This window comes from Stegodyphus dumicola, chromosome 12 (assembly GCF_044657685.1).
Source record: "Stegodyphus dumicola isolate Sdum_Otavi_A_Nest chromosome 12, ASM4465768v1".
In the NCBI taxonomy this organism is placed as follows: Eukaryota; Metazoa; Arthropoda; class Arachnida; order Araneae; family Eresidae; genus Stegodyphus; species Stegodyphus dumicola.
The window spans coordinates 23,281,402-23,298,691 of record NC_140779.1 but is presented as its reverse complement, the minus strand read 5'-3'; the positions used below and the strand labels follow the sequence as shown (position 1 = coordinate 23,298,691).

The 17,290-nt window shown below is 29.1% G+C and overlaps 1 protein-coding gene across 9 annotated transcripts in view; it reads right to left on the bottom strand.

Moving 5' to 3' along the window:
• Positions 1-472: 472 nt before the first annotated feature.
• Positions 473-17,290, bottom strand: part of LOC118198476 (plexin-A2-like) — a 1,098,378-nt gene continuing 1,081,560 nt past the window's right edge. For all 9 annotated transcript variants that reach the window (XM_085827537.1, XM_085827540.1, XM_085827535.1 and 6 more), the window contains 9 exons: positions 15,591-15,694; positions 11,646-11,742; positions 9,728-9,825; positions 9,094-9,183; positions 8,803-8,972; positions 7,893-8,105; positions 7,701-7,776; positions 7,508-7,582; positions 473-4,636 (listed from right to left, as the gene is read on the bottom strand). In XM_085827537.1, the coding sequence (XP_085683663.1) occupies positions 4,535-4,636; positions 7,508-7,582; positions 7,701-7,776; positions 7,893-8,105; positions 8,803-8,972; positions 9,094-9,183; positions 9,728-9,825; positions 11,646-11,742; positions 15,591-15,694 (1,025 nt within the window). In that variant the 3' untranslated portion in view covers positions 473-4,534. The remainder of the gene's footprint in view (positions 4,637-7,507; positions 7,583-7,700; positions 7,777-7,892; positions 8,106-8,802; positions 8,973-9,093; positions 9,184-9,727; positions 9,826-11,645; positions 11,743-15,590; positions 15,695-17,290) is intronic.

Sequence of the window (17,290 nt, the reverse complement as noted above, 5' to 3'; positions counted from 1 at the left end):
AGTTAAGACTGTTTTACAGATAAAGAAGTTCAGATAAATATTAAAAAACTATTGAAGTTTAAATATTGTATGTATTACAGTTGTCTTTCACCATACTCACATTAAAATACAGTTTTATGCCACAAAATGTGCATATTTATAATCATTGTTAGACTAACTATGTTAACTTAGGTAAATATTAGACTGTAGTAATATTCAATTTTTTTTCTGTCATTATAAGTAGAATATGCTAATTAAACTTCAAAACTCATTATCCTTTGAAAGACAATGTACTAATCTTCTATAAAACTGCAATGCATTTGTAATGTTTTACCTTGATTTTAGGTATTAGTTAAAATATCTTATTTCAGTTAATTCTAAAGTGCAGTATTTCAAAATATGAAGTCACATAAACAAAAATAAGATATTTTTCTTTCTTAATTTTCTGATTACCAATTTGCAAAGAACAGACAAGTTATTAAAAAGTCATGTATGATGTGATGATACGCCATTTTAATGCAGGAAACCATTTGAGCAAATTACAGAATCTATAAACCAATACCATAATAAAAATATGCTATAAATATTTTACAAAGTCTTCAAGGTTGTACAAAAAGCAGGTGTACGATTCTTAGCACACACCATTTCCACATTCTAGAGGAAACTTTAAATTTATCTTTTCTCTCTATATATAACCTTACATATTTTGTCTTTTTAAATCTCTCTACTTTCCTCTAGTTTGCAGAAGGGCAAAAATGAAAGGAAAAGAATAGCACATCACGTATAAACAAAAACACTCACACACACATGCATACAATCACACACTGATTTTTTTTTTTTCTTTATCTGATGAAAGTGAATACAAAATCTATAAACATTTATGAGACTGATTCAGGTTCACAGAGCTAGTGCTTTACCACTTTCAATATATATTTACTGTTGTTTAAATACTTTGTAAGCACCAAATAATTCATGAATAAAGTTTTGTTGCAACAGTCTGTTTCCAAGTGTAGAGTTCATATGAGCCAGTATTAGAAATATAATCTTCTGGATTAACTTTTTTCATACTTTTGGCTGACTGCCTATATTTCATTATTATAGCTCCTATTACTTTCAAGTGCTCTTCTGAAATATATATTAGTTAAAAATTTTACATGTGTTACTGAAGAATGCCCTGAAAATAGTATTGACCATCTACCAGCCAAAGATCTGATAAATTAATTCAGAGTCCTGAATTTATAATATATCTGTTTGTAAAAACATATATTATTAGTAAGAAAGCATGCTGAAATGTCTTGTAAATTTAATAAATATATATTAAAAAAGAACTACAGAAAACTTAATAGTGCTATAATAAATGTTGTCATGTAAGTGTAATAAAAGCTGACAAAAATTTAAAGACCTAGCAAACTAAACACACTGGAACATATTTTACTTTAATTGATTTTTTCTACCATTTATCCAAACAAGACAAAAAATAAATGGCAATAGCTCTATGAATACTTACTTTTTATTTTAAAACTGCCATAAGGGCCCCCAAAAATTGATATAACCAGAATCATTCAAAAACTTCACAATATCTTTTTGATCACAGAACACAATGGAACAAAGTCAAGCATTTTATAAACAGACTCAGCAGTCTGATGGAAAAACACCCAAGTGCATAAACACAGCTGACATGGTGCTGTTTCCAACTTCTGGAGGCTATTTAAATTGTAGCACCTCCTCGCTAAAAATGGTTCAAAACACTGGAAAAACTGGATTTAACATGAATGCAAATAAATAACTTACAAAGCTGAAGAAAGCATGCTTATTACAGCAGAAAGTTCATAAATAATTTTCATGCAATGTACAAGTGAAGCTTATAAATGTGCATACACTTCCAAAATTTAAATTATTATTAACTTTGATCATAAGAATTTACCAGTGTTTTGAACTTGATCTTTAGCATATAGGTTATGTACATTATGATATTTTAATTTCATTAAAAAACTGTGCATGGCATGCCCACAGTTTTTTTTTTATGTACATATACAAAGGGTTTACACAATTAGCATTTTTATGGATACATGAAGATACAATAAATGTATTCACAGTTTGTTCCTTACATCGAATTGTTTGATTTAAGTACATAAAAGTGTTACTTAATTTTATTTTTTACAAGTTTTGTTGTGCAGTTCCACAACAATACATTTAAATATATATATATATATATATATAATATATTCCTCTTCCATTTGTTTCTTATATTTTATTACAATAATATTTATCTTTCAATTATATTCTTAAGTGTCTCTTTCTGTTTTAAATCATTACTTAAAAAGTTTTAATATGCTTTTCTCCACTAAATTTTGTAAATCATGAAATCCTAGCCATTTTTTATCCAGCTTTGGAAAATATTATGTTTGCTTAAGAGGAAAAAAAAAAAAAAAAAAAAAAAAAAAAATCGTGTTCTTCGAGCAATTTGGCAGTATAATACTGTTTATTTAAAGAAATGATCCCATTAAATATGAATTTCTATGCCAAGCTTTACACTTAAAATGGAAACAAAATGATGCTAATAAAGTGGAGATTAAACTAATATTTTAGAATTGGACGGGTATGACAGACAGTAAGCAGCACATGCAGATAATTCTGGAACAAAAAATAAAAAGTCAATTATAAAATTTTCATAATCCCCAATTTATTTATTGTATATAATAATTTTTATTTCTATAAATTTTTAATACTTAAAATTATACTTTAATACAATGTTTTTTTTAAATTATATGGTTTTAAAAAAAACTTACAATTATAAAAATGAAATAAGCAATCATTAACTCAAAAAAGTGTTAAAAATTAAGTCTAAACAGCAAATATTAAAATTCTGATTAAAAATGGCTTATACATCAAGTTCTTCACCAGCTAAAAAATGAATAAACTGTAATGGAATGAATGTACAAATGTGTGCAACACCAATACATATTAAATTTCCAGAGAAAAGGCGCGATGCACACAGCTCATTTTTTTATGTAAATTCTTAAAAGCATGAAATATATAGAAATGAAAATCAAAAAACACTTTTACACTTTCAACAACTAGATTCTTAAACATGCACAAGCTCTTTAAAACTGCCAGAGCAAAATAAGCTCTCATAGGAATTTTTTTTTCTTTTCTTTGTAATAATGAATGTGGACAGAGTGCCTTTGAAAAATGTTTTCACTGAGTTACACACAAACAACACTGATGAATTTGATTATCTATAAAATATGGAACAAGAGCCAATGACCATAAATTACATAAACATCTATGCACAAGCTGACATTTGTGTACACATTTTCCTAGCTCAAGAGGTAGCTGTGCACAGCACCAGGTCAGCTCCTATCCTTGAAATATTTTTCTTTTTTAATTTTGTACACTACAGAGAGTATCACAGTGCAGCAAGATTTTTTTTTTTTTGTTAACGACATTAGTATTGACCGACCACAAACTAAGTGGCATTACAAGCTCGTGCCATTCGTTCTCATCGGCAATCCAGACAGCATTTATGATTGTAGCCATGTATACGGAGGAGTGCTTCGTACACATCGTCATCCAGGCGAGAGCCGGACTTTCCGTCGTGCCGAGGACCCTCAGATTTATTTTGTTTTATTAGCAGTCTATTCATATAATAGTCCTGATTATCTATGGGTCGATGAAATGATGCAACTCCACAGAAAACAAAAGCTCGGCCAGCACATGCATCACAGTCAAAAAATAAAAAGGAACTATGGAAAAAAAATGACAGAAAAAGCAAAATTTCAGCTGGAAGACAAGAAAGAAGTGGCATCAGATGCTGAGACAAATGGCATAGTATATCGCAGGTGGGATTCAGGAATTCACGCAGGGTTTCAAAATAAATTTCGAAGCAGGCTTTTCGGAGTCAGATGCCCGCAATCGGATAGCTCGGGACGAAGCAATGCAAGGCACTGATATAATGGCTGATATACATTAACTTGATGTTTCTTTCTTCAGTGATAGGCTGAATTTCTTATCCACTCAGCCATGCTAATAGAGCAACACAACATAATGTCAAATGCCATCTTCCATGACAGACAAAGAATGTATATACTTCTTGATCTATGGAGCACCATTAGCTGCTTAAGACACCGATTTCTTCTTAGAAAATTTCAGTTCCTAAATAAATTGCACACATGTCTGAAAAGTAGTAAAATTCTTACATATTTATACTTTATCTGAAGATAAAAAGTCATGATAAAAGTACCTGTGCGATGATGTCCCAAGTAAATCGTTTATAAGAGAAAAAAGTTCAACATCAATATGCAGAAGTTTGACACTTATACAAATTCCTCACTGAAAGAGGAAACGATCACTACTGTTAAGCAGATCCCAGCAGTAAATGTTTTCATCATTTGTAATTTTTCTTTATGGATGTTTAATATACATTTGCGAAAAATCCCACTTCATAACTGCAAATGTCCATACACTGATATTCCTAGAAAGCTTATTGCCTAGGATTGCTTTCAGGTATGTGGGGAAAAATGGAATGTTATATGACTATCAGTGTTGGCATAGGTCATGCTTCCGATTCTCCGCTCATAATAGACAGAACTTGGGCCAGTTTCCAAGGTAGTTTGTTTTTAGTTGAGAATTCATCTTCCTCTAAAGTTTGCATCAGCTGAAAAATAAATTTTTAAACATTAATAAATAATAATTTCCATAAAAAAGGATAATAGCATGAAAAATAAATTATAAAAACATTTTTCAATCAAAAGCTTTCATATGAGAAACCTTTGAAAAGAAACTGCATAAACTTTTAAGTTAATAATTATAGAAACACGTGCCTCGTCTATTACACATTAAATATGCACACAATGTGGTATATTGCCATTTCTCACAACAGTTGTCAATCTTGCGCCAAATATTTAATTTATCTGAAAGTATATTAAATATATAGTATCACAAATTATGGCAGTTAAAAATACATTTATAGTCTTTTTTCATTTTGACTTTAGTCTTTAATAATATATTTATTTGATATAATATATCTAAATAATAGTTTGTATAAATATTTACATCATAAGTGTATAGTTCATCACAAGGCATCTTTAAAATACTATTATATTATTTAAATATGGAAAAGTATACGACAGCTATCTGCATAAGGGGGGTGCCTTTGTGGAGGACTTTTTACAGGAAATGGTCTTCTACTCACATTATACATGGAGAAAAACAATCATGTAGACAACCTGTTCGCCTGGGTATGAACCAAGGTCAAAATTCAGGGGGTCTTAACTACTCAGTCACTAAGTGGGGCTTCAGCTATAGAATTAAAGTTTTTTTTTTTTTTTTTTTTTTTTTTTTTTTGTTAAAATCATTTTTGCATTAAAATAATTCCCATGAAATCCATTGCATAAAATTGCATGGAGTACATTAAAAATGCATTTATACTAACTGAGAATAAGTTAATTGCTAATATGAAACATGCTTCATAAGTTACTTTCATTTCTAATATATGCACTACCATCAACTACAAGCAATCCATTTTAAATAATTTACAATGACAATAAAGTGTATAATAACTTGAAAAATGACTTAATTTGATTTTCATGTACAGAAACTTCAGTTGTACACTGCAGCATTCAAAGGGATATCACGGCAACCAGCAAAAACTGTGAACAATACTGCTTATATCTGATAGTTAAGACCTGACTGCAGCAATGTTAACAAAATTTAGCACAGCAGCCACGAATTCTTTTGGAACTTGTGCACAGCAATGTTCCTTTTTTTTCCAGTGTGGTCATAAAAGGTCCATTAAAGTGTCTCTGCATTCGCCATGGCACAAGATACTGCATTTTGCTTACACTCACGAATACTATGAATTCTAGAATGCGATGGTAGATATACCATAATTAGATCATGAATATATAAATATAGTGTGCAATATAAACTTCACATTTATTACTGTCTTTCTTACTGACGACAGCCCTCCTCATTAACGAAGAACCAGGAAAGGAATTTTAGAAAACAAATGATCATCTTGATGAACATATTTGATATTGTATAGTTCAAAGCAGAGGAAAACTGGTTAATTACAAAAGAATATAAATTTATCTACCTCAATCTGACAGAGAAATTACCTAAAAACAAAGTAGATCTAATGTATTCCCTAAAGTTGAGAAAAATTTGGATATTTTGATGAAATTTTTCAATATCTTTTTCCAATATATCTAATATTTGAAATATATCTAATATATTTCTAATATTTATATATTTTCTAATATATCAATATATCTAATATTTGAATAATAAATTGATGAAATTTTTCAATATCTTTTTCCAAAAACAACTCAATTATGTCTTTAAAATTAAGAGTGCTTCAGGATCTCCTTACACTATACAAGGATTTACTTAATAAAATAAGAAAATAACTGCCTCCGCTACTTTCCCATGACATTTCCAACCATGGGTTGTTACACAAATCTAAATCCTTGTGATGTCCCCTACCTCCCCTTAAAGTTTGTCCCAATAAACACCCTGTATACAGTGTAAATTGCATTATTATAGTTGCTTTGTACACATGCACTGGGATGCTAATCATTAGCATATCCCAGCATGTGATACCTTTTATGTAAATTTTTCATTTGTTGCATGTCACCTTCATGGTGTAGTAATTTTAATGGCCTGCACTGTATGTACATATATAACTCTCATTTTTTCTTTCAAGCTAATCCCCCCCCCTCCAAATGAAAGCTTTTGGATTTTACATTTACGCCCAAAGGGGCGTTTTCTCAATGTTTTGTGCGTTACCTTTATTTATTAAATATCATATTCTTTGCACTAAAACCATAAAGTTGAATTAAACAGCACTATCACAAAATAATTTTAAAATGAGCATATCTTTAGAATTTCCGATACACAGTCTCGCACGCTGGAGATAAAAATGTCCACCCTCTCTGTACAGTGTTGCCATTCCTCGCTTTGAAATCGTTGGTTTCTAGATGCTCATACTTGGTGGAGGATTACGTTATTCAAAATTTGATGGCTCTAGGTACCGCCGTTTTATCACAATACAAGAAACATACATACATTTATGCTGATTCTTCATTATTTAATTTCTTTAAATATAATATAGGGCTGTAATATTTGGTGGCAACAGTTTGAAAAATGAAACGGACATTTCAAATTTTCAATGCAAAATGCCAAAACCAAATAAACAGCCCTTCTTTGCCGGTGTCCTTTGGGCTAATAAAGTAAATTCAGACCAAAATTTATGTATTTTAATACCAGTTACTCTTATATATAATTTGCTTATAACAGTACCAACAAAACAAAGAAATAAAATAACATTTACTCTAAAATATGGTATGTGGGTACTTTTAAGACTTAAAAGAATGAGAATTTACTGATTTTACAGTTTAAAAGTGTTCTAAAATTCAGATTTTTATGAATTTGCTTTGTGCAGACAAAATTACGGTTTTTACTTTATTAAATTTTGATCTGCTGAAAAATCTATTCCCCATTAAAAAGCATACATAAATTCACATACCTGCTCATTGTACTTGACAGCATAAGCATATAGGTCATATAATGCCACATTAGTGTTGAATTCATGTGCATGAAGCTGCAAAAAAGATAATAAATATAAAAGAGATTTAAAATAATTTTGTTTAATAAACACAAAACAGTTTGAAAAAGTATAGTAATCGCACATTTTCAATATTTAAGAATTAAAGACTTACCCTTGATTCTTCGGCTAACATGGCATTCATATCTTGATCACTGATTGCTGCCATATTTTTTATATCTCTATAATACCTACAATTATAATGAAATGTGCCATTTTAAGTCTTATATGTACTGAAATTTTATTAGTTATATATAAAGCACTAGAATTTTATTATCAATTTATGAAAAAGAGAACAAAAGATCACCTTTCAACCCAATCTTTATAAACTGGAATATCCTTGGCATATAAGAGTTTACTACTTGGAGAATCTTTACCAAGTCTGTGATCAGATGTTGAGCATGCATCCATAAATGTTTGTGCTACTACAGATAAACATGAGTCAACAATATTTGATTTGTGAATGTCGAAAACAAAGTTAGGATTCTTTATCAGATTCACCCAGAATCTGAGAGGAAGACTGAAATAAGAACATTTTGAAATGTTAGTATTGCTGTTATCTCAAAAAAAAGTTAAAAATATGAAATAATATTTTCATTATATTTCAGAATTAGAATTATGCAACCAAACTATGTATATTTAAAAAGGTAAAAAGATATAGGTAAGAATCCATCTCAAATACATTTTCAATTTATAAAAATTTTTAAATTATCAAGACATTATTTAACTTTCATCAAATTAAATTTTAAGAAACTACAGAAAACTAACATTGAATAAATGCTTTGATTTTCTGAAACACACTATGTACTCATTGTGAAAAGCTAAATCATTTGCTTCAATATATATAACTGTAATTCTTTATAAGAATTATTGTTCAATTTGTCACAAAGCATGGAAATTTTAATACATTTCATTAAAAAATGAAATCAATTCTTATACAGAAACTTACGATTCTTCATACAAAAACTTATCAATTCTATGTGAAAAAAGGAAGAGGGAATGCTTACAATCAAGTTCTCTTAAATGTTCATGTTAGAAAACTATTCTATGGATGAAAGGAGACACAAAATGAAGTATTGCATATTTTCTTTCTCAGCAAAAAGGTAAATGGATGCCAGTTTTCTAATATTAACTTTCATAGGACCAAAAAATGTTATCACACAATAATATTTTTATCACTTTCCCACTAAAGTAGAAAAAAGTATCAGTTATCTAACCTGTTTGACTTCCACGTGTGTACTACTTCAGGATCTGTTATCCCATGATTTAATGCCTGATCATCTAAAAAGTCAAACATGTACTTAATAGCTAATGGCAAGGCACTTCCACGGTGAGCTGTGGAAAAAATTGTTTCAAACAGATCATCTACAAACTTCTGCAAAGTGCCCTGAAAAACAAATATTGCAATGTAAATTTTACTCTCCAAATTTTTTTTTTTTCCAGTGCTAACAAAGAACATAGCTCACAGATGCCAAAAATATCCATATAAATGAAATATTTATTCTTACCTTTGTTGCCAATAGGCGGGTTAAGTATATCTCTGAAACCATTTTATTCCCCCTTTCTCCTTCTTTTTGTTCTGCATCATGATGTCGAACCTGTAACAAAATGAAAAAGATTAATATTCATTTCACATTTATTTATGGCCTGAATTTCAAAAATTATTCTGCACCAGAAAGCCAGACATGGTTAATTTCAAACAATGAAATTCTGAAAGAAACATTAAAATTGGTTTTTTAAAATAACAAATACAAAGGGGGAAACCCTTATTTTCAATAAAGTCATGAGGTAGTAAGAGATGTTACACCTCGAAATTTAGGCTCAAACTCAAAATCACTTTGAAACTTTAGAAGCATGATCTTTAATACAGAAACTATTTTATAACTATACGATCCAATATAGATTAAACGCAAACCAATAGATACTCATAAAATGTATTCAAAATCATATACATAATAAGCATTTATGTCCTAATAATCATATCCAATGTATTTTAATTCGTAACATATTTATGACACCATGTTTTTTCTTGCCAATTTTTAACAATATTGTGACATAAATGCTCAAAATATTTTAAAATTCTCAAAGTTGAAATTTAATTCAATTTTGAAAAGCTAAGGAACTGCAGCCAAATATACTTACAAGATGCCAATATTTATAGCCACCCTCAGGGTCATGGTTCATAGGTGAAGTAGCTCGACTGAGCGGGGGACTAGTTTTTAGTGGAAAATTTAATGTTTCTAAAAATAAAGAGAAACTTATATGCATTTTACATACACACACATATAAAATTAGAAAAATAAAAATATGAATGCATTTACAAAAATTTTACTTATCACAAAGACTGACACAAATAAATAAATAAAAAATTTGAGCTAAATAATATATAAATTTTTAAGTTTTCCCCCATCCTTTCATGTGATAAAATTTACAAAGAAATTAAAAAATAATGGATTGAAAACATTATATATATTTATATTACAAGAAAGCAAATTAAAGGAAATGTATTTTGTGAATATTCTCATAAGCATTTCATGAAAGAATGAAGTCTTCATTCCTTAAGCATTTCTTAATTTTGTAAAACAGTTAGGTTCTGCATTTTAATATTAAAACATGATATATATTTTATGAACATTTCTTATTTATTATGGCAGAGGCAAGTTAGAAATAATTATCTGCTGAATTAACTGCTCAGTTTAAAATAATTCATTTCATTAGAGTAAGCCAAACAGTAATCGAATTTTGGTTTCCATGTTATTCTTATTATTACCAATATTTTCCAGGCATTCATAAAATGGCAAGACAAAAAAAAAAAAAAAAAGGCATATGAAGTTTTTAGGATGAAATAAATGCTATATTTTGTTCCCATAAATTATATCAGTTATCCATTTTGCTACACTATTCCTTTGAAAAATAACCACTGGGAAGGAAGAAAAACTGGAAAGTATTATCAAGCAAAAATAAAACAAGTCTATGAGTTTCTGTAACTTACTTTGAAATTTTAACATAGATATGCAACTGTTAAAACTAAAAATTTAATTATGAAACAGACCACTTAATTAAGAAAAAAATTAAGCAAAATCTCATATTTCAATTCTAAGAATAAGACCTTACATAAAGCTGAAGATGAAAGAAACGATGTTACATAGTTAATTATGAGATGCAATTGGGTATTATTGTGCTAGTCAGCAATCAGGATGTAGAGATGCATTTATATCACACTTATAAATCAAGTATGAGGCAATGTTTAAATATTACACATTGTTTATGTTAACTCAGGAAAATTTCACTTGAAGTTTTTTGGTAATATCAGAAAAAGGACCATTTATTAAAGCAACCGAGATTTTTTTTATCTTTATGGCAAATGAGGAACCAGTTTTTGAATGGTTAAAAGCTTTGCATCATTATTAAAGATACATCATTTTGCATTATTGCTGTTAAAACCTCTGTCTTCAGTAAATTATTCATGTTTTGTAACAACAGTTCCTTCTGAATGCTCAATAAATATATGCGGCTTCTTCAGCTACATTTATATTTTTTTTCTAATACTGAAAGAAATAATTCATGCTAAATTATTAAAATAAGACATGTTTTTAAATAGCCACAATTAAAATGAATTTCTTAAATTTTTAAGACATGTATTGTTTTATTTTATTGTCTTTTTTTATTATTATTAACTTTCACTAAAAGCAAGCTTTAATCCAATTATTTTCTGCTCTTTTAATTTATCACAAGTATGTGCAAACTTAATGTATTGAGAGATGAAGTTTGACAGGAGCATTCTAAACATGAAATAAAATATAATTAATTTACCAAAAGTTTTTTTTTTAGTAAAACAGATAAATATTATGTATTGTTTGTCTTTAGGTTATATATATATACACAAAACAACTAACGAAAGTTTAAATTATTGACCCAAATATAAAATTATAAATATCTTAACATTTCACATGCATATAGTCAATCTGACACTTTTTTAGTGCAATTCTCAGTTATATTAAATATTGATGGAGAAAAAACACATATTTATTAATGCAAAGTTATACTGATTACAACATACCATATTTATGTGACTTTTCTAGCTTATCTGTCATGATGGTTATATTATACATAGATGATTGCTTTGGCACAAGAGTTAATAATGCACCATCAGGGACCTAAAAGAAATGACAGAACGAAATTTTTGATGAGAAACAAAACAGAGATACACATACATTAAACTTACATTAATATAATAAATAATAAACTATACTTTTAGTTTCAAAATTAAATTTATGCCACATAATATTATTTCATTTATAAATGCACTTAATTATAACAATAAAAAAAACTTTTTTTACATATCAATATGAAGAAAGCTACTTTTATTAAGTTTCACAAAATTTTATGATACATAAAAGATACATTTAGAGCAAGACTAATTAAACTAATCTGATTCTAAATGTCTAAAAGTTCTTTGATTACTTGGAGTTCAGTAAGTTGAATGTATGCTTAAACCGAAATTTCTTATAAGTCTCAGTCCTTTTATAACATGGGTTAAACCTTCTTACTTTGATATCTATATGCTAAAATATTCTAAAACATTTCTTCAAGCTTTGTGCTTTCAGTTTTACTGTTAAAAATGTACGATGTTTGAAGAATCGACTGATGGACAGGAGCAGTTGGCCATGAATTGTTTTAGTTGTTTTCAACTATTTTGAGCCATCTGCAATGTTTTTGCAGATTTTTCACATTTATCAAATTTCACACATATGGAAGTAGAATAAACATGCACCTTATTTTATAAGCAACATTCTGCTTCAGACTCCAACATGACACAAATTTACACGAAAAACTGCTTAAGACAGCTTTTACTAAAAATTGTATGTGTCCAGAACACAGATGAAAATATTTTAATTTGCAAAGAATTACTGATAAAGGTATACCTGAAACATAAAATTTTGTATTTAACCTCTGAACAACAAAATATATTTCATTTCTGAAAAATTTACCAAGAACATCAGTTATTATAAAGCTCAATACTATGACATATATGATTATTTTTCCTTTCATTTACAAAAAGTGAATGTATTTAAGGGTTATACAAGGGCAGGATAATTTTGAAATGTTTTCTCTTTGCAGAAAATATTATTAAGTAAATAATTTTGTAATAAATAAATTTCACATTGGATAATGAATTCATGATATAAGTACATTTTCTTTTTTATTGCAAAATTTATTTAACTATAAGTATTTACACTCATGTCCATAAATTAAGGATAATGCAAAATCAGGCAAAGGAATTGTTAGAAGCAAAACAAATTTGACTTATTTGTAAAGCTTATTTATTAAACAAAAGGTAAGGAACGAAAAAAGATGCTCTATGTTTGATATTATTAAAAAAATTAGCGATTTTTTCTCCCTGGAGCAAATTACTAAAAAAAAAAAAACTATTTACAAAAAAACAATATTACATGGTTGGTATGATTGTTAATACATCGTATGTCTCCCAGACGATGCAATACAGTCCGTACAAAGCCTCGGCATGCTGAGTATCAAATTATCGATCTGATCTTGGGGGCTATAACACCACTTAAAAAGCAATGCTCTCCGAAGTTCTGGTACCAGACATGTAGGAGGAGGTTGACGGGCTGCAACTCGTCGGCCAAGCATATCCCATACGTGCTCTACTGGATTCAAGTCCGGTGAGAATGCTGGCCTGTCCAAATGGGTGATATCCTCCGATTGAAGGCATTCGTTTACGATGTTTGCACGGTCAGGACAGGCGTTATCATCCATAAACACAAATTGTGCGCCCATGGCACCCCGAAACAAACATACATGTTGTTCCAGAATGATGTCCCGATAGATTTGGCTTGTCATGGTTCCAATTTGAACATGCAGGTCAGTTCTGGAAGCCAGAATAATTCCACCCCAAACAAGCACTCCTGCACCACCGTAACAGTGTTGTTCAAAGATGTTTTCTTGGTGCTAACGGGTACCTGGAGCTCTCATATGAAAGTCTTTCCATGTGAAAATCTGGCGAGAATCAGACTGCAAGCTAAACCTGGACTCGTCGGAAAACATCACACAAGCCCACTGTTGCGGTGTCCACAATGCTTGCTCTCTACTCCAGGCTAACCGCAGGCGACAGTGAGTTGCAGTAAGTGGAACACATCTGACAGGTCTACGAGCATATAGACCAATCTGCCCTAAATGTCTGTACACGGTCTGCCTTGAAATTGTCGTACCAGTGGCTGAAGAGAGCTAACGAGACAGGTATGAGGCTGTGCTCCGCCTGTTTCTTTTGGCAGTAACTGCCAAATACCGGTCCTCATTCGGCGTTGTAACTCTGGGGCGACCTGTGCTGTAACGTCTACTCACATTACCATCATCTTGGAATCGTTGCCAAAGCCTGGAGATGACACTCTGGGCAATCCCAAGTTCGTCTGATACTTCCTGTTGGGTACGCCCACATTCCAGACGGCCAATAATTCTACCGCGTAAAAAATCATCCAAATGCATCCTTTGTGTCATAACTATTCGGTTATTGCAGTGAAATGCTTATTAAGCACCTGCGAACAATTTTACTTCTTTACCTGCATTCCTTATATATCACTCTCGTCATTGTGACGTACCATCGGTGTAATCTGGTTACTTCCTGAAATTTGCATATGATTCTTGAAGATGTGTGTAGTTATTTTACAGGTGATATATTTATTTTAGAGTTCGATTTCTGCGTGACTCCGAATTATCCTTAATTTATGGACATGAGTGTAAAAATGTTTTCATAAAGCTATTTTACCACACTTGGTTATTACAGTATTGCCAAACTCATTCATTAAATAAATTATGGGATTATCAATAAATTAAAATAAGTTTTGCTGAATCAGATTATATCAAAAATTTATATAATATAAAATTAATATATTATATATATTATATAATATAAAATTAATATATATATATTTATATAAAATATAATATTTATCAAAAATTCACTGTTTTACGATACATATATTTGCACTTCTTTTAAAGAAAATCTTTGAGCTGATAATCCATGTAAGAAGATATTATATACTAATTTACATAATAAATAAATTGCAAGACAGTTTGGATAACACATTAATTATGGTGTAGACTAATGAACAATACTTAATGAGAATATGCATGCTGAAAAAAAGGCAATATCCTAGAGCAAGTTGAGTTTTGAGAGAACATAGTGTTGCATGTGCACGGGTTCATAATAGATTGAATGCACACAGGTCCGATGATAGTTTGATAAAATTTATTTTATCAAAAGAAGCATTTCAGTGTACTGGAACTTTCCACAGAAATACTCGTACAGGTGTTCACAGAGTACAATCAGTAGTAGCACTTCAAACTACTAAGAATGTTAAACACAATTCAGTGCAAAAGGCATCTAAAAAGTGAAGCTTTCATCGATATCTCAATACTCCGAAGCTGCTCTGAACTAATTACTCACAACAACAACTGAGAAACTGATGCTCTCTCTGGTCTTACATAGCTTTCTCCTGGATGCTGAGAAATTTCTAGCATTTTCTGCTTCTCAAAATTATTGGAAGGCATATGAGGGTCGGTAATGGTTACAGCTACGCAGAAGATCAACTAGAGTTATTCAGTTGCAATACCCATTACAGTTATACAAGGACCGTATCAGGATATCACCAATTTTGGTGACTTTTGGCAATTTCTTGCCAAATTTGAGAATAAAAATTAGTTACCAAAATCATCGCAAGCTCAGTGATATCCCGCCAATTTAACAAGATAGCTATTTACTCAATGTTAAATAGACTTGGCCCTGTAATCTTATTTTTCTGGCAAAGCATCTTTTCTGTCAAACTTCTCATAGTACATTATACAAAAAAATACAATTCCACACATAATTTCATTAAAATTATCTATTCCCATAAAATTCGTAATGATATGTAAAAAAGTGTGAAATAATTCTTATATATTTTTAATTTAAATAAAAAATTTATGAAACACAAAAAAGATGAAATACCTTATAATGTGCTAGAGTGTTAAGCCTCTTCCATTCTCCTTCAGTCTTTGTTGTAGAATCTTCATCTGAAAGAGTGAGACGCCCAGAATTTCCAGCCCTCCATTCTAAAATAAAGACATTACATATAATTAATTTAAATATTTTAGCACAACTCTTTAGACTGAGTAATAATGTTACAAAAAAAGGAGGGGGAGTAGCGGATGAAAAAGGACATAATTATGATATTTTAATCTTTTGTTTAAATTAAGTATATTAATTATTAAATACCATAACATGGTTCAGACAACTTCAGTATTAAATAATATTTCTGATCTCTCATATTTTCTTTACTCTTCTTGAAGGAAAAATTTTCCTTAGCACTTCTAAATATTTCTTGAGAAATTTATTGATAATATTACACATAACTAACATCCATTTTATTGAAGCAGATATATAAATATTTCTTGAGAAATTTATTGATAATATTACACATAACTAACATCCATTTTATTGAAGTAGATATTAAAATAACAAAACATTAACTTTTGACTATATATCACCCTTTGACGCTCTTTATAATTATTTTTAAATAAATATTATGGTTACATATTTATTCAAATAATAAATGCATAATTGTAATAAAAGAACTGATGTTTTATTTTATGTATATATGAAAATATGTTTATTTTGCTTTTTAATTTCACATCATTAAAAAAAATAGCCCATTTGAAAATTATGATTTAATCTTCAAGACTGCTGATTCATTTTAAAATAAATTTTAAAAAAGTACAATTTTATTCAGTCAGTTTTTTTTTTTTTTTTTTTGTAAAAAAAATTAGCAACAAAAAGCTTCATTATTTTGGTTCAAGTACGTTACACACAACAAAAATCCCTCAGCTACATTCAATTTCTTATCCTTTTTGCTAGTTGTTAATACAATATCAACCAACATATACATATCAATGCTTTTAACTTTTTTTCTCTTTACACAAATTCAGTTGAATATTTTTTCCTATTTTGTAAACACTAAGAAATTTAAAAAATGGAATTTTCTTGGTAACTGGAGCTTTGAAAAACTAATAAAGCTATATACATATTATATATAACTTTATTAGTATATTATTAGATAAGTTTTTTAGTTTTATATTAAATATATAATTCTTATTATTAATTACATTTTCAGTTTCAATAAACAACTGCTACTTTATTTCAGAATTGATTCTTCCTAAATTTGCAATAAAACATTCAGCATTACTTAAGTAATTAATGTACATAATATTTAAATCAGTAGTTATTCTAATAAGCCATCAATGATATTTCAGCAACTTCATGAATCTGCATTTATATTATGGTAGATTAGTGTAAGCATAATATGAATATAATTTTAATTGATATTTTTACTTTAAAAAGTCTTCTTACCCTCTGTAATACTTACTTTTATTTTATAAATTAAAATCAACACTAACACAATTTATTCTTTTTTAAGATATTTTTTTATATAAAACCCGAGAAATGTTTAAATATAAAAAAATTTTATTATTTTTAAGTGTTTCAATCATTTTCCATATCTGAGAATCTTTAGATTTCTATTAGCATGCTCTTTATAATGTGATAATTCATTTTTATTTATTAATTTGAGCATTTTCAATGAAAATATTAGAATTAATTTTTACACATTGCACATTTTTCAGTAAATTTGAGAAATCAGAAATTAAAATTTT